This window comes from Anopheles maculipalpis, chromosome X, assembly GCF_943734695.1.
Source record: "Anopheles maculipalpis chromosome X, idAnoMacuDA_375_x, whole genome shotgun sequence".
Classification (NCBI taxonomy): Eukaryota; Metazoa; Arthropoda; class Insecta; order Diptera; family Culicidae; genus Anopheles; species Anopheles maculipalpis.
Window position 1 is genome coordinate 6,513,537 of NC_064870.1, and position 21,992 is coordinate 6,535,528.

Consider the following 21,992-nt stretch of genomic DNA (forward strand, 5'->3'; position numbering starts at 1 on the left):
AAACCCTTTACCACTATCAAACGTCCGTCAACCACGATCGTGCGCGTACACTGTGAGGTGTTACGGCTAATTAGCACTTGCCTGCTGCCTTGTACCATATGGTTCACCATTCGGTGCCAGCATCCAACCAACACGTATGATAAAACCTTGGAGGTACGATAAACTCCCTTATTTCTTAGGACAAAATGGGGTTCGGTTTTGCGAAATTGTTACACTCCTCGCTGTGCAAAAGTTAATGTAGATGCACGATGCAGGCGACTCAAATGAGTCAGATATGGTGACGACACCTTATGCACGGTACGCTGGTATTGTGGCATTTATCACCCTTGGGGATGGGGGATTGATCCCAACTCACTACTTCGATATCTGCAATATTTTAAACAGTATGATCGTACGCACACCCCGGTTCACGTAGCAGCAGTCGGATGGTTCGTCCTCGATACGTCGGGCGTATTTTTTTTTTTTTTTTTGGCAGCCAGACGCTGATCGTAAAATAGAAAAAAGTAGCAGTTCACACTCGCAATGTCAAGATTTGCTACCGTACACGCGGTGCTGAGTCGTTGGGAAAATTTTTGACAGCGTGCGCGGTGCAGAAAACGATTCTGCGAAGCTTGCGAGCAGGAAGAGCAAAACAACCCATATCAAATACACAATATGATCCATCCCGTTGGTGGTGCTGCGTTGGTAGGATCTTTGTGGCTGTGTTTATGTACATGGTGCGACAGTTGAACGCGGATAACACGCAGCGAAGACGTGCTTAAAGGAGTACAAGTTGCTCCAGAGAACCTGACGAACCTCGGCAACGAAGACGGTTGAACCCACCGGATAGGAGAGATTGAAGTAGAAGGAGCACAGTACGAGGCCCGCCACCCGCCAGGGTCCGGAAGAGGATAGTGTGCAATGTGCAGAACCTGTCGCCGGGTGCACGGCAATTGCTATGGGGTACGGCAACTACCAACAGCATGTCCCCCGGCAGCATTTGGCAGGCGGTGGGGGGACAGCTTTTGCTTATTTTTAGACCATCTCCACCGAATCCTCAACCATCCGTGAAACCTCGATCATTCATCGCGTCCGCGCGTCCGCGCGTATGTGTGCCTTGTTTATGCGTGTGTGTGTGTTTTCGTTTGTGTGTCTTCGGCAGTGATGGTTTCTTGATGTTGGACGTATAACTGGCAGTTACTAAAATGCTAAAATGTGTGTTTCCCCCCTGCTTCCATCAACCCCAAGATCAACGCGCAGACAGGCAGACATGTTTGGATACACGGTCAGCGCAAATATCAGCGTCCCGAAAAAAAATCTGCGTTCGAGAGTTCTCGTCCAATGAGGATTTTGAAGGGAGCAACCCTTCACCATGTGTGTTTGGTTCTTTAGAAAAAAAAAACGCACAGACACGCACCCCCGAGCAAAGTCCTTTTATTCCATCCCATTGCAAGTGAACGAAGTGAACAGCGGTAGGTCGAGAACGCGATAAGAAGAACATCCGTTCGGTATGGTAGCCATCAATGGTGCTATATGGAGGCATGCTGCTCGAACTACGTGTGTGTTTTTGTTGTTGCATATTTTATTGCTTGATGCTGCCATTAAAGCGTAACGAAGTACGAAATAGGAATTAATCAACACAAAGCACAGGCACACGATTAATAAGATCACAGTCATATCGTCTCATTGTTGGACATTGAAGAAGCACCAGTCTACTAGATGCGACTAGTTATGGGATTCACTCTAACTGTATGTTTGGAAACACTTACAGCGTACATAACAACTATTGTTTCTTCCTTTCCTCCTAATAATATAACTTGTAATAACCTAGACCATTATCCTAAAATATAACGCAGTTAACATGCACTAACGAATGGCGACTTTTGAGAATACATGCCTTTATATACTAACTAACATTTTTTGGAGGTAATCCAGTACCCTGTTCATTGGAACACACTAACGTTTATGTCTTTTATCTCTCTCTCTCTCTCTCTCTCTCTCGGGCACAGACGTGGAAGTACTTCCAGGACCAGCGGCGCATCGTAGACTACGTGCTCGCATTCAATGGTGAAGATGAAAACGCGGAAGCGAAACAAAAACGAGCCATCTACCAACGAAACCTCGAAAATGAAGGACTCCAGATTGAGACGGAAAACTGTCAACGGATCCATTTCGTCAAGATCCACGTACCGGAGCAGGTCCTTTCGCACTACTGCGAAATCATGAAGATGCAGATGCCGATGAAGAAGCTCGACAATCAGGACAAGATCATAATGCGCGATTTCAGCATCCAGAGCACGCTGGTACGGTTGTTCCGGCGGCCCCTCTTTAACTTTGTCATTATTGATCGGCAAAAGTTTGCACCGCCCGAGTATCGGCTGATGTACGAATATTCGCGCGATAAACCATACCTGTTCAATGACAAGGAGCCGAACTTCTTCACACCGAGCATACGGATTGCGGTGGCCCACTTCATCCTGGAGCGGACGTACTTTAGTGAGGCGGTCGACGAGAAGAAAGATATCGGTATCCGGCGGCTGATGGAGGACCAGGTGTATCTGGATGCGTACCCACTGCACGACGGGTGTACGGATGTGAAATCGAGCTGCCAGCGGGCACTGCTGCTCGAGGAGTGGGCATCGATAAGCAAGTGGATCAAGCATCAGCCGCTCGATCATATAAAGGAGTACTTCGGGGTGAAGATAGCGATGTACTTTGCGTGGCTCGGATTCTACACGCACATGCTGATACCGGCATCGGTTGTCGGTTTGATATGCTTCTTTTACGGGCTGCTTACGTACCCGGCGAATCGGATCAGTCAGGAGATATGCGGTGACAACGGGACCATCATGTGTCCACAGTGCGACAAGTACTGCGATTACTGGTACCTGAAGACGACCTGCACCATCTCGAAGCTGGCGCATATCTTCGACAACGAAATGACGATTGTGTTTTCGATTTTTATGTCCGTTTGGGGTAAGCTAGTGCTGATGAGCTTCGTACGTACGAAGGATTTTTTAACTTCTATGTTCTCCATCATTGTAGCAACGCTTTATCTAGAGATGTGGAAACGATATTCGTCACGTATCCAGCACCGTTGGGGTATTACTGAGTACTGCTCGCTGGCAGAGCCACCGCGCCCTCAGTATCTGTCTCGGTTGAAAAATATCAAGAAGATGATGTTTAACATTGCCACCGGCGCGCAGGAACCGTCGCCACCGTTCTGGACTAAAAAGTTCCCTAGCTTCCTCTACAGTTACTCTGTGATTTTCCTATTTGTACGTCGGCATTCGCTATCAGGCTACGAAAATTTCTCGCATCATATTAATAATAATTTTGTTGTTGTTTTTTTTAGATTTTACTAACTATAGCCGCTGTCTTCGGTATCGTAGTCTACCGTATGTCACTTATGACCTCGAAAAATATTTATGGCGATGGTGGTTCGGTTTCGGGTAAGCTGATCATCTTTCCCGCGACGACGGCCGCCATCAATCTGCTCGCATCGACTGCACTCACCTACGCCTACCAGTACGTAGCGGAGTACATGACGAACGTCGAATACCGGCGCACCCAAACCGAGTACAACGAAAGCCTCAACCTGAAGATCTACCTGTTTGAGTTCGTAAACTACTACAGTTCCATCTTTTACATCGCGTTCATGAAGGGAAAGTTCCCGGGCTATCCGGCCAAGTACAACCGGATACTGCACCTACGGCAGGAGGAATGTAGCCCGGGCGGTTGTCTGATGGAGCTCTGCATACAGCTCGCCATCATTATGGTCGGTAAGCAGGCGATTGGGGCAATAACGGAAATCTTGATACCGTTTCTAGTGCAGAAGTTTAAAGAGTTCCGTAGTGTGCTTGGTATTGAGGCGGCAGGCAATGAAAATGGCGAGCGGTTGATCTGCTGCAATCAGTGGACCAAAGATTTTAACCTCATTGACTGGCACGACCGAAGCTTGTTCAACGAATACTTGAAGATGGGTAAGACTTAACCGCTATTTTTTAAGAGAGAGAGAGAGAGAGACAATGAGAGTACCAACCAACGATTTGCTTGCTTGCTACTTGCAGTTATCCAGTACGGGTTCATCACGATCTTCGTAGTGGCCTTTCCGTTGGCACCGTTCTTTGCGCTGCTGAACAATGTGTTCGAAACGCGGCTGGATGCGAAAAAGTTCCTACTCTACTACAAGCGTGCCGTACCGCAGCGGGTCCGCGATCTTGGCATCTGGTACAACATTATGCATGTGGTCGGAAAGGTTGCCGTCATATCCAGTGTAAGTAGCATATGGGTGAGGTACTCGCTTGAGTCCCTGACACGTCTGCAGTTTCTCCTTCCCTCTAACTCTGAATTTCTTTTGCGCGCAGGCCTTTATTATAGCATTTTCCTCCAACTTTATACCACGGCTAATGTACATGAACGTCGTCAATCCGACCGGTACGGATGAGGGTTTCGTTAACCACACGCTCGCCTACTTTAACGTGTCGCACTTCGAAGCTAATGCAGCGCCGGAAAATAGCACCTTCTCGAATATTACCATCTGCCGGTACTCCGAGTATCGCAACCCACCGGACGATCACCGTCCGTACAAGCGACCGTCCATCTACTGGCAGATTCTAGCGATCCGGCTCACGTTCGTCGTCATCTACCAGAACTTGGTGAGCTTTGTGCAGATTGTGGTGGCGTGGGCAATACCCGACGTACCGACCCGGTTGCAGGATCAGATCAAGCGGGAACAGTACCTCACCAACGAGTACATCATCGAGCAGGAAAAGCTGAAGATGCGTACCGGTAATGGTGGATGTGGAACACCCGTCGCTGGAGCCTACACACAAAACGGGTATCTCCCGTCGGAGGACAGTAGCCCGGACGATGAGAAGCTAAACTATGGCTCGATCGCGGACGACAATGAGTATCCGCTGCGAATGCAGACCGATGACTGTGAACCGTACGAAGCGTACGGTATAGTGACGTCGCGGGTGTAGACCGCGACATCGGCGCATCCCATCGAAAAAATCGCACATACAAACACGACCTTGGTGGTGGCAGTCGTCGTTACCTAACGCACGGTTCTATTCTCTATACTGCTGCTTTAATCTCTCCGATTCAGACCTCCCTAACGATAACTACAAAACGCCTAACCTCACCACGGGCACGTATATACGTTTACGTGCAACGCCTCTTTACATCCATGTTTACATCGGTCTTCATGCAAGTGAACAATTTTTAAGGAACAAATTAAACATATGTAAATAATTCATAACGACACCAGGCGTAGCGCAATCAATGGCAAGACTCCGAAGGTATACACCATCTCTCTAGGGTGATTTGCGAAGCTGTAGATTGAAATGCGATATCCTAATGGCGGTCGGGCTCCCTGTCAATCAGGGTAGATTAGCTGGGCAATGAAGGTTGATTGAGTATTCAATCGGGTACAAATAAAGCTTCCAATGAGGGCGGCACTGTTAGTTAAGATCGTACGTAGCTTTCGGAGTAATGGCGGAACATCAGGAACAGTGTAGACATATTTTGCATCTTTCCAAGAAGGAAGCTAAACAGTTTCTTGATTCTTTCGATACTGTTCTATTCGATTGTGATGGTAACTTTTTTTCTTAAAGGCAAGAGTTTCAAGCAAAACTGTCAAATCCTGAGGCTTTTTTTCCAAATTTTCCTCCAAAAGGAGTTCTCTGGACCGTGTTCGAACCGATCGAGGGTGCCAATGTGGCACTGGAGCTCACGCGAGAGCACGGTAAGTGCGTCAAGTTCATCACCAACAACAGTGTCCGGCCATTTGCGAGCTACCGTCAGCAGTTGCTAGGGTTGGGATACAATGCCGAGGAAGCGGATATCATACATCCGGCTCGCTCCATTGTACACTATTTACGAGCTCGCAAGTTCGATGGTTTAATCTACTGTCTCGGTACGGAGAACTTTAAAGCCACGTTACGGCAGGCCGGTTTCGAGCTAATCGATGGCCCAACGCAACCACTCCCGGAATCATTCCATCAGATTATTGCCACCGTGCACGATGACGCACCGGTACGGGCGGTCGTCGTCGACATTGACTTTAACGTCAACTATCCGAAGCTGATGCGGGCGGAGATGTATCTGAAGCGGAGCGAAGATTGTTTGCTGATCGCCGGTGCGTCGGATAAGACGATACACGTGCGGCACGGTTGCGATATCATCGGACCGGGATGGTTTGTCGAGATGCTGGAGCAAGCAGTTGGGAGGCGTGCGATACTGCTCGGCAAACCGGGCTATCAGCTGCGGGCAGGTGTGGTGCAGGAGTATGGGCTGAAGCAACCGAGCCGCACATTGCTCGTGGGCGATATGCTCGAGCAAGATATGGCGTTTGGATCGTTGTGTGGCTTTCAGAAACTGCTGGTCCTGTCCGGTGGTACGACGAAGGAGCAGATGGGGCGCACAAACAACACGCTCCAGCAACCGGACTATTACGCAGACAGTGTGGCAGATTTAGTGCAGTTGTTTGCGGAAAATAAATGATGGTGTAGAGAAGGTGTGGAAAGAAAACGTTCGATTGTGACCGTTGAGTGAAATTCAAATCGGAAGCGTGTTTGATTCATTTCGACTAAGAACAGACATATGCGTACGGTTCGTGCGCGAGTTGCGCTTGACGTACGCAAGTACGCACGCACACAGCCACGTGTCGGTAATATCGTTTCTATACGTTTCGTGATTGTTGTGCCGCAATTTGAAGGCGTTTCTATACACATAACGTCAGATCCATGTGTAATTTCTACTGGAGAATTCTGCGTAATTGAAGAATCATACAAGGTTAACAAATCCCTTTAGTGTATCCAGCTTCGCCTCTAAGTCCTCACGTCCAGCCTTCAAGCTCTAAGTCCTCACGAGGCAGCTCTTCTAGCTCTTCGCCCTTACGAGGTAGCTCTTTCGACATTTTCAGCTCTTCGCCCTCGCGAGATAGCTCTCTTCGAGTTCTTCTCCCTAACGAGGTAACTCTTCGCTCTCTTCGAGCTCTTCGCTCTCTTCATGCTCCTAGCCCTCAGTGAGCGCGGAGCTACCGGGAGGCCTCACCTCTCACTTGTTAGTGAGGATATGCACTTTCCTCTTTAAAGCTACTTTACACACCACTAGACATGGCAAATTGTCGAGTTTTGGTACATCCGTGTGGAACTTGAGAGGATTCTGTCAGCTTTTTACAATATCCATGTCCCAAATACGGATGACATGTTTTGACATGTTATGATTGGAAAACATTTCCTCGACTCTTACGTACCCAGCCTTACCTACCTACTCTTGACAAACATTTTGCGGCACAATATTCGCGCCTCGTGTCGCAAGGGCTTCATGTTGTCAAAACAAAGAAAAGCAAACTAACACCCTGACAGTGCAGTTGTACGGCAGTGCTTTTGGGTGGGTATATCTTATTGGTGCATTTGTTTTGCACAGGGAGGGGGTGTCACAGAATGCAAAGTAACTAATCTACGGCAAACGTATTTGGACGATCTCTCTCCCCCACCCCAGTGTGCGCCCAAGTACGATAAAGTCAGGTTGTGAGGTGTGATTGCTAGCGATGAAGTAAGGCTAGTGTGGAGTGTGTTTTGTTCCCGAGTAGCGAGTAAAATAAGCACAACGCGGCTGTTCCAGTGTACCCTACGACGTAAAGCTTCGGCACGATGCATGCAGCACTGGTGTACGTGTGCATTGTTGGTGCACTGTTAGTGGTGGGTGGAGTTGGCAGTGAGGCGACAGCCCAGCAACAGAACAAACCACCGGATCTGAACGTGACTGTGGCGAAGGTGATTGACGCAATGGCGGTGGAGGACGGTGGAAAGAATGGCATGGTCGGAGTGCCACTGCTGGTGGAGCATCATGCCGATCGGGGGCAGCGGATAGTGGCACGGAAAGGAGTCATCAATGATGTGGCAAGTGTGGTAAGAGGGTCCGTCACGGACCAGCAAACCATACCAGCTAGTGACGGGTCCAGCGTACCCATCAACCCCAGTAACAGCACGACGAACAGTGAATCAGCCACGCAGTCAAACGTAACTACCACCACCACCACCACGACCTCGATGGTGTCGAGTGCATCGAACGGTGGTTCCACCATACCCACAATCAGTGCAAACGCATCCTCAACCACGGCGAGCTCAGCGAAACCGCAGCCGACACCAACACAATCAAAACCACCCAGCAGTACCAACGCAACAACGACCCACGGGACATCCGGTACGAGCGGTAGTAACAGCACTACCAGCAGTACTACCACATCTACTACCAGCACAACACCGTCAACAACTACGACGACAACGACAACCACTCCCACCACCACCACCACGAAACCTCCAAAAAAGCCAAAGATCACCTACTCGGTCGAAGACGAACCGAAACTGCTCCAGGCGGCCAAACCCGGTTACGGTACAACGTACGATCCGGTCGACAGTAGCGGGCGGCTTCGCGTCGACGAACCGCTCGCCCAATTCTCCAAGGAGTTTCTCGGCGGTGTCGGTGGTCCCGGTGCGCCGCCGAACTCGCGCCGGGAGTACATCGTCCCGATCGTGACGCTGATCTTCGCCATACCGTTGCTGCTGGGGCTGTTTCTGCTGTCCTACCGGCGTGCCAAGGAGTTCTGGCTGACGCGCCACTACCGACGGATGGATTTTCTTATCGACGGCATGTACAACTACTGAGCGGACTGCCGTTTGGCCGACTGCCTGCTTCCTTCCAATTGGATCGTTCATTCGAAAGCGATAAAGTGCCTTCTTACCTCACACCCGGATACCGAATACGTGAAAAAGTCCTGGGGAAAACAAAAAAAAAAGCAGATATAGCACACTTAAATGCGCTGCGCTGAGATAGGTAGGAGTGATTGAAGCGCGATCTCCTCCATGAATATCCCCTGCATAACCATACTACGCTATCGAGTAACTACCCCTATTGCTAACTACTTCTACCCTAGACTGTAGGAAAACGGATTTGATTTTCTTTTTCTAGATTGTCCTCCGGATAGGCAGGTGCTCCAAGTGTCGCTCGTCCAGAAGGGATACCGCAAAAAAACGCTATTATAGTAGGTGCAGCTAGTGCATACATGGTGAATTAGAACATAGAAAAGGGGTTATAAAACTGAAATTAGAAAAAAAGGGTCTAGAAACATTTACGAAGCGAAGAGATAGGAGAAAAAAACACGTTAAAATTAGATACGATAGTGGAGTCACATGCAAAAGTAACGCTACTAAAACAAGTAACCATTTTTTGGAATACTGTGAGTTATCTTTAACAGGAAGAAAAAAGTATTGTTAACAGTTTTTTTTTGTTTTTGAATAGTGTCAAAATATACTTTGAACAAAAGAAGAGTTCTAGCTTAGACTCAGCATTTTTTATAGTTTGGTATGGTTAGATAGCGGAATGAAGCTCATAATAGTTGGAGTCTATTATGAGTGAGTCTATCATTCAACATCTAGATGTATGTCCCGGGGCCGGTGCTATAAACGACAACGGCACCGGTCACACACGCACAGCAAAACCGGGGTTCAAATCCCATCCGAACCTATCCCCCCGTAGAACTGACTATCCATCTATAAGTGGTATCAGCAAGTCTAAAAAGTTTTTAAACGGCCCGCCTGACCTAGCAGGTCGTTATTCCAGAAGCAAAAAAAATGTCCAAGACTGCGGACTTTCGTAACATGACAAGCATAGTTTACTGTAGCCTATCAGCTCACCAATCAAAATTCGTCCTTATTGTTAAAGAAGAAATCCCTACAATCAAACCGTTAATTTGATAATGTTGATGTCATCCATGAACTCAAGCAATTCGAATTACAACTTGCAACAACGGAATCGAGCTAGAGTGAAGTCTTAACTTTACCTAACTCTATGCAGAACGCAACCGGTGTCCGAGTGGCCTTAACCATCAGCTCTCTCAGTTAAAATCCAAATCTACTGGTAAGACCATCAATAGCTAGGGTGAATCGCTAGTCCGCATGGCAGCTCAAACCATGCTGTCATGAGAATGAAGGTAAATCAGAATTTGATTATCCTGGTAGTCTTACAATTATGGCCCCCTGAATCCTCAAAATCTTGCCAACTATGACTTGCAATTAAAAACTGCACGTACAGACCGTTTCGCCCACTCATCCTAAACCCTCCGAAATGATTTGACAGCAACGCAAAGTTTGATTGTGTGGATAGGTCATTGAAATGATGCCGTGGACCTGCTCTACTTCTGCTTGTCACACGAGATAAGCAATCAGCTGTTAAACTTGCAGTAAAACTCGTACTCCTACGAATTCTTTTTTGGTGGGGCATTTTTCACCCAAACACTCGCTCCTTATCGGATGTGGTTCATGGTGTATCGTGGATTCGTTTGATTGTTTGCACTGTTGCAGATATTTATTTAAAAAATAAAATAAACTGCTCACTTCTTTAGCACATATAAACAGGCCGCTGACTTTATGTGCTGCTGTTGCTCCGTCAATAGAAGCACGCAGAAAATATGTATATCAACAGGTATAGTGAAACGATACAACATCCTTAAAAGAAGGATAACTTCCATTTTTCCGTAAAAAGACACACTGTGTTAAAAAATCACCTTTTTTCTTTTTTCTTTACTGGTCGGGATGGGTTTCTCGTACCGGTTCCAGTTTGGTCAGAATGTAATCGCGCTTAGCCTGTTTGGAACGGTGAAACATATCGTTTGTTCCGTGCAGCCAGTCAAGCACACCCAAAACACCGTAACACTGGTTGAACCTGGAATAGAAGAAATATAGAGTAAAGTGGCTCGTAGTCCAACGCTCAAAGTATCCCCCCCAAAAAAAAAAAACTTACTTCAAATGATGAAAATCGTGCTGCTCAGGGCTGGGCAGAAATGGTAGATGGTAGCCCGAGTGTACGTGCAGCGTGTTCGAGATGGCAATCGTAAACCATAGCCATGCGACCGATATGTGACACCCGGTCGTCCACACACCGACCGCAATCGGTAGCAGATTGCTCAGCACATTCTCGATCGGATGCGCGTACATCGCGGTAATGGCGATCGGGGCCGTCCATTCGTGGTGCCGCTTGTGGATGTACCGGTAGATGCGCCCATCGTGCAGCAATCGGTGACTGTAGTAGAACATTATCTCCTCGATCACAATGCACACGGCCAGCTGCCAGACGACGGTAAGGAAGGTGGGCAGCTCGCGCACATTGTCGCGCGTTTGTGCCGGTAGCAGATAGTACATCAGAAAGAGAAGCGGGAATCCGGTACAGAATTGATTGAACAGCACCTGCCGGATGACGGTGCGCAGTCGGCCACTGTCGACCGGTTCGTTCGTGCCGGGCTGTACCTTGTAGCGGCGCAAAAATCCGGGCCGCCCGGTAACATCGAACAGCGTGTAGACGAGCCCGATACTCCAGTAAATCAGCGAGGTGTACACGTACGAGCCGACGGTCCAAAGGGCGAGTGGATTATCACCTGCAAATAAAGTGTAACAAGCGTATCGGAGTTGGTAGAGAAAAAAATGCGTACTGGGTACTAACCATGGGTGATAAGATTATCATCCTCCGAGGTACGATCTCTCGAAGGAGCACATGAGGATGTGTATGTGTGATGTTGTTGCTGTGCACGTACCGGTTAGGTCTAGGAAGCGGTCCCACAGCGATTGCCACAGGCTGCCGGATGCGCCCCAAAACATCCGGAACTGGTGTGCCGGAAGATCGAACAGCTCCACCGTTAGCGACATGATCGCTGATGTGTCTGTGTGAAAAAAACAGCGAAACGATTCAACACGCTACTGTATGTGTTGCAGGTTTTTCCAGAGCCGTGCACCGCACATCCATACGTACGGTTCAATTGACTTCAGCGTACTGATCTGACCGGATCGTGCACCGCTTGCAAATAAAGATGAATTGCGACCTGATCGAAATGGCGCCTGTGTGCGTGTGTAGAGCACGAGAGAAAGCCTGCGACGTGCCGCAGCGATAGTGAAGCTACTGATGATGCTGAAGGCGATTGTTGTTGGCCGTTGTTGGTGGTGGTGCTAGTAGGCCAATTGAAGATTCAATTGCTATACAATTACAAGCGTGCGCCACTTTGCCGCCGTCGGGGCCCTCAGCAAAGCTGCGATGGCGAATGCTTTCGCGTTGCGTGCGTATGCGTGTTCGGTGCTCGGGGTGGAGGGATGGGGCGGGTGTTGTGGATGATTATTGGCGATTATTTAAGCCGTGCCAGCATCAGAGCGGCGAGTGTAACGCTATTATCGGTGGGTTGCCGTACGCGTCTCTTGTTGATGTTACACGCTAACGTTTGTTTTTATTTGTAGCGTCGCTTGCTATCACTGGCGACCCGTCGCGATGCAAGACGAAAACTTGCGCGAGAAAATGGCCCAAGAATCGGCAAGAGATCAGTAAGGTCAACCTCGGTGGGGTAGATTTTTTTTTTTTTTTTTGGGTAGGGAAGTAAAAGTTCCTTTGTCATGGATGGTCAGCGTATGAAGAGGGTGAACCACTTGCTTTAGCTATGGGTCGAGTTTTTAATCGCACCAAGATTAGGACGATGGCGTCAAGTAGCGTCAATCTCAAGTGTTTGTCGGAATGTGTACTTTGGACGAGAGGAATGACTTACCTTTTTTTTGTTGTTAGTAATAATTCTCTTTCCATTCCGGCAACTAGACCAAGTTCAGTGTTTGATAAGGCGTGATATACATATGACAGATCACACACAAACAGCCTCAAGGTAGAAGGGTTTTAAAAATGTCGGACAAAACTCGCCAACAACCTAGACAGTCTCTAACGAACTCCCTTTTTTGTCGTCGTCGACTATTGCTGATATCCATCTTGCATAATGCTGCACCGACAACATGCATGTCCAGCGAGACAGCAATGTGAGTCGTCCAGCGACTAGAACAATGGCGTTCCCCAACAGAAATCAAGACATTGGGGTGCCTTTGTGTGTTACGTTTGTCTGGACGTTCCTAGCGCTCTAATTGAAATCTGGGGTTCAGTTGTATCGAGAACAAAGACCAAATGGGGCTTTTTGGACGACGCGATGAGGGCGGGGAGAAGAAAGGAAGAAATTGCATCGCGTTACGGGCGCAGATGCACTTTGTGTGCAAGATTGCTACTGGATATTGACGTTGTAACAAAGAGAGAAATCGCATTATAGAGAGAAGGAACAACAAGGGATAATAACTGGTAGTTTTGTTGCTCTGGAGGAGACCTTAGGTTTGACTTTGTTAGATAAAATATTTAATTTTGTTCAAACTAGTGAGCCAATAAAGTTAATTAGAAGGGAAAAACGTTAAACAAACCTCTAAAACACTTTGGAAAAAATTTTAGGATCCATTTTTTGTTTTTAATTCCTGATCGATCCTGACGCGATTCGTACTTTGTATCACAATTTAGACATTTAATTTTGAAAAGGTTTAGGAAAGTTGCCGGAAATATGCTAAACCCAACAAGGAGAGATATCGGACGAGTGGAAGGCGAAAGATAGAGAGACAGAGAGAGAGAGAGAGAGAGAGAGAGTATGTAAAGTACAGGGTTTCCAGTACAATTCCTTCGAGATATGTGGACTCTGGATTCTCAGTTTAAGTAGTTTTATACTTCAGCAAATTTTCAACTCAACACCTAGCCTAAAAGCTTAAGACAACAGTTTGAGAAACTCACTTGCTTTAAAATGTTTGAAAAAAAAAAACAAACTATTTTCCCAAGACCACTTTTCCCAATATTTGCTCACAGTGCGCTCTTCAGCTTTTCTCCCGTCGTTCTCTCGAATGGTTCCAACGTCCAACGTGCCACGAGCAAACTGTTCTCGCGTTATCCTTTCGCGGTGACGTTTTGTGTACACAAGTCCGGCTGTTGGGGTTTTGTTTTGGGTACACTCCGGTACAACAAACCGGGAAACAGTGTTTGTGCCCAGCAACGCATTTATAGTTGTTCTCGCTCTCTCTCTCTCTCTTGCTCATACACTCTCTCCCCTTTAGCAAGTCTAGTTTGGGGTCAGGAAACGAATAAATTGCGTCGAATATCCTTACAGTAGTTTGTGCGGAGCATTTGTGGCCAGCCAGTAGTTAGGCCAGCAGTTGACAGTCTGGTGGTCTGGCGTACACGCGCCAGCTGTGCATCAACGCATCCCGGGAAGTTAAGTTCACCAGCCAAGGGGAAGGTATTGTAGCAACAAGCCTACTATCAACAGCGAGCCATATTGGATAGTAAGAACTAATAGTGGGGTAACCTTACAAGTGGACTGTGGAGAAAACAAAGGGAGGTATGCATCAAACCCCCTGTTGATATACAAACATGCGTGACTGTGTGTATGTGTGCGTAGCGTAATTTTAAAAAACATTCAAAACACACTTTCTACTATACCGTTGCATAACTTTAGGCGACGCACATTTCCTCATTACACCGTGCTCGAGAGCGTGCTCACATGAGTACGCGAGATCATGGGCGATAATTGTTGTGCTTGTATGGACACTAATTAATGGAGCAATCTGAACCGCGGTACTGAAAGTCGAGCCAGTTGTTTTTTTTTTTAGTATGGGAGAATTACGCGCAATACACCCTTGACCTTCGTGCGGAGTGGGAAGAATAATTGATTTATGTAATCACATAACAACCCGTATGCCAGAGCGTGTGGTCAAATAAATGCGTCATTTAAGCGTGTGGAAGCGTCGTATGGAGACGAAACCGAAACCATGCCGTTTCAGAGTGGAATAGAATTCAAATAGAAAGTATACTTTCGCTAGCGTACAAAAACTGGGATGAAAAATCAATTCATCGATTTTCTCCCCTACAATTCCTTGTACAGCTTTTCGCTTTTTGTTATTTGTTTTGCTAACGAGTAAGGCAAAGCAAACACAAAAAAACCGCGTGATAAACAAACCGTACCTTGCTATGCTGTAGTAACCCGAAAGTACAATGTGGCTCTTCTTCCCATTTCCAAGATGGACAGCAGTCCGACCGTTTTGGACCGAGAGTCCTCGCCAGGTGACGATCCGCAACCGTGCATCCCGCTGGATGACACCGACCGTCCGAGTTCGGAAATTGGCGCCCGAGCTGTTACGTCCCGGCCAATGCCGGCAATCGAGTCACAAAATCCGCGACTTCTATCCTCGCTGTACAGTTTTCTCGTGATCGTCAGCTTCTTTCTAGTCGGGTTCGCTGCATTCCGTAACACACTTACCTGGTGAGCTTTTTTTTTTTTGTTTGGGTGATGCAGCGCTCTAAACTCACGATCAAACTCTCCATAAAAAAACCCCCCGCTTTGTAGGCATCTGCAGCGATTCTGGGGCGCATCGGGTGACTTCTGGCAGTCGCAGTGGGATCGCTTCATTGACTTCACCGGTGAGGATCCGGCCCGGCTGTGGGTGCTGAGTACCACCATCTTCACCATGGCGGTGTACTGGATGTTCGGCGGCATCTACACACTGTTCGACGTTACCTGCCGGCCAGCGATTATACGGCGGTACAAGATGCAGCCGGGCACGAACGAACCGGTCGATCGGCGCCGGCTGGCAAAGGTTATTGCGACCGTGCTGATGAACCAAACCGTGGTCGGCGTACCGATGGCGTACTGCATGTACCAGGCGATGCGATTCCGTGGGCTGAATGATCTGCGCGAACTGCCCACCTTTCACTGGGTGCTGGCGGAGCTGTCGTTCTGCATCTTTATCGAGGAGATTGGGTTCTACTATGCGCACCGGTTGCTGCACAGCCGGCGCATCTACCGGTACATCCACAAGCAGCACCACGAATGGACGGCCCCGATCGCCATCACCGCCATCTACTGCCATCCGGTGGAGCACGTGTTCAGCAACCTGGTACCACCGTTTCTGGGCATCTTCATGCTCGGCAGCCACGTGGCAGTGGCATGGTTGTGGTTTACGCTCGTAATACTGTCCACGCTGAATGCCCATTCCGGCTACCATCTGCCATTCTTTCCGAGCCCGGAAGCGCACGACTTCCATCATCTCAAGTAAGCGTGCCTCTTTCGCTTGGCCACTAGTGCTGCTGTGCACCGAGCTAATGCATGTATCCTTTCTTTGGTCGTGTAGGTTCAACCAGTGCTTTGGAGTGCTCGGAGTGCTCGATCGGCTGCACGGTACTGACGCACTGTTTCGTACTACGAAGGCTTACGCACGGCACATAATGATGCTGAGCTTCATACCGGCCCGCGAAGCGTTCCCCGAGCCGGCAAAGAAGGCGTTCTAAACCGGCGTGCACACTTTACACTACACCACCACAGATAGTCAGATAGGACCACACGGCACTATATCCTGGTCACGGCGCCAGACAAACTTCACCATCGACACGAACGGTCGGTGCCAGAGTTCTAATATTTGTATTCTAGGTACCCAAAACGTCTGCACACAAACACACAACGTCCGGCTGTGGAGCTTCAGCTGGAATGTTAAAACAACAAAAACACACACACTCACACACCGTAGCTCATCTGGCAGACATCATCGATGTGTACTATCATAAAAAAAACCTTACTCACCACTACATATGTCGGAATGTACTTTTGTTAACGAATGTCAAAAAGATTACTTAATAAAACTAACAACAACTACACCGAACGTCCGATAATGTGACGTTACACTGAAACTGGCACTAGAACTGGCGTTACTTAGTTTTTGGGATATATTTTATTTCCAGCTTTTGACGGTTTTGCGTTTGACCACACGTAGCGTTACGAGTTACACTTTTAGTGATGCTGTTGTATTTTAAATAGGACCCTTCTGTTTCTTCGCACCTTTCCTTCTGCGTGTGATGCTCTGTTGTTGTTTTTTTGTTGTTGTAATACTCGATCACATTTGATTATTTCTTTAGTAACTATTCCTGATCAGTGTGCTGTTTTGTTTTATCGCCCTTTTTTTTTTTACTTTTCATGTATTTAAAAGAGCTATTCTCCAGGTGAGAATTAACTGCGACTAAAAAAACAAGATGTGTAACCATGGTCGTTCCGTCTGTAACCTTACCGTCTTCCTTCACTTTCGTCTGAAATCTGTTGCTCAATAAAACCTAGCAGAGAAACCCTGCATAACATTTGCGGTGTGCTAGTACACATTTTTGTTTGTTTGTTAAAAACAACGAGCCATTTGGAGTGAAGGCTATTATACCTTTACGAGTCGTTTTGTCCTAGTCGGTACAGATGTGTTTGTGTGTGTATATTATAGTGAAATAGTGGCTTTAGACACTAACGCTGATTGTATGGATTCGTCTACCGCCATTGATTCACGCTCTTAACAAACTGCTCGAAAACTGCTGCCCACTTTCGATTTAATACACATTTAAGGGTAGCTGTTGATGGCTTAGCGTACGAAGTTGAGTATTTGTGAGGAACAGCGTTTTGTTTCACTTTCGTTTTCATTCACCGTTGTTTGTTTTTGTTTTGTCTGCTAAATTATTTCCCCTCGCCAATCACCAGCACACCAATCACTCCATCGAAGCTGGACGGAGCAGTGTGGCGAAGAGGCGTTGGTCCTATTGCTTTCTTCAACACATCGCACAGAGTGATAGCGGTCGCGATTGTTACAACAACAACTACTATTACAACAATATAGCTCTAATATTAAATTCTTCCCCAGCCTTTTTAACACTTTCGTTCGGAATCCCGTCTTTGCTTGCCCTGGAACTTAACTGTCCCATTTCAGTGTAGTTCAACTATCTCCAACATTGGCGGAATCGGTTCGCTTTCGCTTTTCGTGTGCAGTTTTTACAGGGGTTTCGATTCATGTAAGGGAATTGTAAAATTGCCAATAAAGAAATGCATCAAATAGATAGTGGAATAGTCCTTTGTGGAATATTTGCAACGTGACTGTGGATTGAAAGAAGCAGTGATTAGAACAGCTTTTCCAACTATTATTATTATTTTTTAATTCCGTTAAACCCGTACAAACGTGATGAAAACAAAGTAAAGGATGGCATTATTTTTGTTTTAATTTTGTCGGATTGAAACATTGAAACAGCTGATTGCAAAAAGGGGAAGGATTGATTGCATTCACTATCCATTTGAAAAATTTCACCGAGCAATTTAAAAGCTTCATTATATGGATCGAAACACTGTAGTATTGCGAAACAAGGTTCCCACACATTTCCCCTTTTTTCCAGCTAGTTTAGGCAACATTCACACCACATACACTAGATTCTTGCAATATTCATTTTTTGGTTTTGCATTTCTTCATTGCTACTACTCAAGGTACTGACAAGTACACGTGTGCGTTGCGTTAACGCGGTGATGTATAACAGTGGTGATGTAGAAGTGATGTAAAACAATGACAATCACATATGACTGTGACAGTTATAAGCGTCTTGTTTCTAGTTTAGAATAAAATAAACACTACATCTCTATGCACATTAAACCATTTGCTAAACACCGATGAGTCCCTTTTGTTCTCGATCTCTCTCTTTCTTTCTCTCTCTCTCCCTCCCGATCTCTCTGATATGCTTTCCTTATATTTTTTACTCCACCACTTTTGGGTGTACTGGTGCTTCATCTAAATTGTGGCAATAGACACGTAACGCGCAAAAATGGGAATGATAAATACCGTGGTGCACCATATATCTAGTAGATACGTACATACGCAATGCAAAACGTTCATCAATGAAAAACTTTTTCATTACATTCGCTCTAATCTCCTTCCTCTATCTATCTTTTTCCGTGCCGTAATAAAGACGGGTGTGAAACTAAAAAACGACAGACGAACCCTTTCCTTCGTGATCACAGTGCCACAGCGGCGTGACATTCATATTTTTGTTTTAAAGAAAATAATAATAATTAGATAAATATTTTATACTTTTTTCTTCAATATAGTGTACATATCGATCTACTATAATATATGTATATACGTAACAGCAATGGCATTTAAAAAAAACAACGTTCAAGCCTACCCAGCTATTAAATCATCATCATTTTGGCAAGACTATATGCATATATGTATGTTTTGAAATCTTTACACGCGAACGTTACATCGCCGCTGCCTGTAACTTAATATCCGACCACGTGTTTAGACGCCATATTTGTTTTGGTTTATTTTTCTCTCTCTCTCTCTCTCTCGCTCGCTGTAAAAAGACGCAATTAAAATAAACTAGCGCGGGTTCGCGAGCCCGTTTTCGAATAAAACAAAACGAAACCGGATGGGCATTATATAAATTACGATGCAAACACGTTGAACGCAACGAAACTATTGTTATACTAATATAAACTATTACAAACTACACGTTGGCACGTCGGTGAGCTCGGGGCGTATCCCACCTGAAACGATCCGCTTTCCTGTGTTTTTCCCTACTCTAGATCTCTTCCCATAACTCCCCACCCCCCTCCCTCTCTTTCCCCTCCTCCTTCTTACACTTTTTCATATCGGCTAATATCGTATCGTTTCTAAAACTAAATATTGCAATTTTCGTTAAATTTGTTACTAAAGATACCTTACGGAGGAGAGTGTAAATGAAATCTCTTCTCTGTTCTACACGCGCTTTAAAACACGCAACCCTTTTTTTCTAGATGATAGGAGCCAAAAAGGGAGAATGGAAATGGGTTTGGTAATAGGGTGTGTGTGTGATTTAAATTTTCCGCTTTGTGGAAGTAATGTAAAGTAATAACTAGTCCAAAGAGAGAAGGCACGTACGTAATAGTATCCTTAGGTTGTTGTTTTTTTGCATTTGTTTCCTGTTCCGTTGGCGTTATTTTACACACCATCATTCTATCATTCTACCAGAGATGTATGCATGTGTTTGTGTCTCTTTGTACGTGTGGTTCGCGTTAGTTGTATACATATATATGTGTTATAAAATTTTCCGATCCTTCGTGATCAAACATCACTATGGTTAAAGCGTACAGTGCGACACCTAGAGGTGGCTAACATCAGGACCTCTAATACGGTACTGATATAGGCCGAAACCATGATAGCGCGCAGTAGAGGGTAGCAGCCGTAGACGCAGTTGAAACTGCGCGTTTTTATGCTTCAGGCACACCTACGAAGCGATGCGCGCACATACAGACCGTACACAGCACAAACACGTGGGATAGAAATTGGTGAGGGAGGGGGGGGGGATTGGTTGGTTGGGAAATGTACGGAGATGGGAAGGTAAGATGGTCATAGGCAAATGGGGAAATCTTATTTGGTACCACTGTCTGCGTATTTAATTTTTCTGGTTGGGTGGTGCGCGATCTCTGAACGCCACGGTACACACGAATCGACTCTTAGCTTTCAGCTACAGAAACTCGGCAATCCTCCCTTTTCAACTGAGTACTTTTTGACATCTCCATCCGAGTACCGAAGCTTTAATGGTTTATCTTTTTTTGTTCACTATCTATATCCATGTCTATAGCTAGCGTTGTGTCAAAAAGTTTGTCTTTAGGTGAGCTGAGCTGATAATACGGTAGCTCACAGAAAATCCTGCAAACCCATACAGGTCACGGGAGATGCAGAGATCTGGTGAGTTTGCGTGAGTCCATTATTGCTTGAGCAGAAATTCATTTGAGCCCTAGGTCAAGATCTCGCATATCGTCGAGTCCAAGTGCTCGTGTGAACCAGCTCAAGAAGCTGACCTGACCTGACTTTGCACGAACAATAGCTCAAGAGTCCGTATGGCGCTCAAAGCCTCAAATAAACTCTGATCGATTACTTGATTTATGTTGAAATGATCACACTGCAAAGAAGCTTCAGCGGTCGAGCTATCGTAGTATCACCCGACGCAACACTAGCCATAGACACGTGGAATAAAGTCCAGTCGAGATGTTTAGCCCCACAATAGATGTTAGTGTGTTCCCTTTTTTGCGTCACGCTCAGTATCTATGAAAGTCCTATGATCACCTGATAGTTTTAATCGATTGTTGAATGTTGTAACACACGTACACAGATAGGTATAGGTTTAGCTAAGATCTCTAGCAGCAGCCTGTTTCAAATAAAAAAGGCGGCCTCTGAGAGATGTGCCCCTTGCACATGTATATGAATGTAGAGAAGTGGTAGAAGAGGACACATTGTTTCAATTGGCTACACGGGAAACCGTACGAGGAGCACAGCCGCGACGTGTGACGCATATGTTTTTAAGATGCGTGTACATTTACCTAATTAAAAGATGTAGCTATTTTCGTTAAATATTCAAATTCATCTCCACAGCAACCGCACACAAACAATGATAAGCCTTTGCTGCTTAGTTGTGCATCGTTTACATCAGTGCATCGTATCGTGTGGAGAGGAGTTGTAGTAGTTATAGTGGGTACATCTACCCACAATCAGGACGCAGATACCTAACCTTACTAATTCATCCAGTATTTCGTGTTGCGTCTTTTCGAGACCATAGAGATTAATAATCAGCACAGTATTTTGTCTGCGTGGGGTATGCGTGCTTGTATGTTAGCCCCCTAGACTGTTCCTAGCCTATAGTAGCTTACGCAGTATGCCCCTAACAGGTGGGTAGATAACTCTTAGTCCTAACCATGATAAAAGATTTTTTTGGCCAAATTCAATTAATTGAATTGCTTTCGAGAGAGCGAAGCAGTCCTAAAAAGCGATCTACTATCTTTTCGACGCCATTTTTAAAATATAGTTTGTCATCAGGCTCAAAAGAAGCCTCCAAAAAAAGAAGAATTAACCGCTTTCGGACGACCACTGCGTCGGCTGTGTCGCTACGGTCATAGCATTTTAAATAACAACAAAAAAAAGAACGTAAAATCTGTACCATTCGTTCAGTTCATAAAAAAGAGCGAAGCAGTTCGCTCAAGCTCACATGAAAGTAGGAACTTTACCAAACCCTCTAATATATCTACCCACCTGTTATGCACCGTCCGAGGGTTTGTTATTTTCTAGTTGTACCTTCCATTTCTTTTTAGCTATTAACCTTCAATATTGTTACTTCATCATCCGGAGACCAGCATTCAGGGTAACGTTTCGATGTACAGTGCAAACCAACAATCATTTTGAAAAAAAAAAAAAACACGTTAAAAATTCTAATGAAATGACTAAAAGCAAGCGTTCCACTGAGAGAGGCGAATGTAGTCTCTAAGACTCAAAGCCTCTATAAATAAACGAAAAATAAAA

At 46.0% G+C, this 21,992-nt stretch overlaps 7 protein-coding genes across 7 annotated transcripts in view; 5 read left to right on the forward strand and 2 right to left on the reverse strand.

Annotated features, from left to right (window-relative positions):
- The window catches only part of LOC126560414 (uncharacterized), a 202,368-nt gene that overhangs the window by 163,821 nt on the left and 16,555 nt on the right, over positions 1–21,992 (forward strand). The gene's annotated exons all lie outside the window — the stretch shown is intronic.
- LOC126560403 (BTB/POZ domain-containing protein KCTD5) overlaps positions 1–21,992 on the reverse strand; it is a 121,254-nt gene that overhangs the window by 8,610 nt on the left and 90,652 nt on the right. The window lies entirely within an intron of this gene.
- LOC126568120 (anoctamin-2-like) lies at positions 896–4,983 on the forward strand. Its single transcript, XM_050224540.1, has 6 exons — positions 896–942; positions 1,989–2,955; positions 3,025–3,257; positions 3,335–3,962; positions 4,050–4,255; positions 4,347–4,983. The coding sequence occupies exons 1-6, from the start codon at positions 901–903 to the stop codon at positions 4,962–4,964; spliced, it is 2,694 nt and encodes an 897-aa protein (XP_050080497.1). The 5' UTR covers positions 896–900; the 3' UTR covers positions 4,965–4,983.
- On the forward strand, positions 5,476–6,486 carry LOC126562947 (uncharacterized). Its single transcript, XM_050219555.1, has 2 exons — positions 5,476–5,578; positions 5,660–6,486. Exons 1-2 carry the CDS (start codon positions 5,476–5,478, stop codon positions 6,484–6,486), a joined length of 930 nt encoding a protein of 309 aa, XP_050075512.1.
- On the forward strand, positions 7,597–8,742 carry LOC126559095 (uncharacterized). The gene has a single exon (XM_050215208.1). The coding sequence runs from the start codon at positions 7,641–7,643 to the stop codon at positions 8,652–8,654; it is 1,014 nt and encodes a 337-aa protein (XP_050071165.1). The 5' UTR covers positions 7,597–7,640; the 3' UTR covers positions 8,655–8,742.
- On the reverse strand, positions 10,563–11,701 carry LOC126559519 (fatty acid hydroxylase domain-containing protein 2-like). The gene is made up of 3 exons (XM_050215691.1): positions 11,576–11,701; positions 10,789–11,419; positions 10,563–10,710 (listed from the first exon to the last, which is right to left on the reverse strand). Exons 1-3 carry the CDS (start codon positions 11,685–11,687, stop codon positions 10,569–10,571), a joined length of 885 nt encoding a protein of 294 aa, XP_050071648.1. The 5' UTR covers positions 11,688–11,701; the 3' UTR covers positions 10,563–10,568.
- LOC126558665 (fatty acid hydroxylase domain-containing protein 2) lies at positions 14,892–16,158 on the forward strand. The gene is made up of 3 exons (XM_050214718.1): positions 14,892–15,133; positions 15,218–15,922; positions 16,002–16,158. The coding sequence occupies exons 1-3, from the start codon at positions 14,892–14,894 to the stop codon at positions 16,156–16,158; spliced, it is 1,104 nt and encodes a 367-aa protein (XP_050070675.1).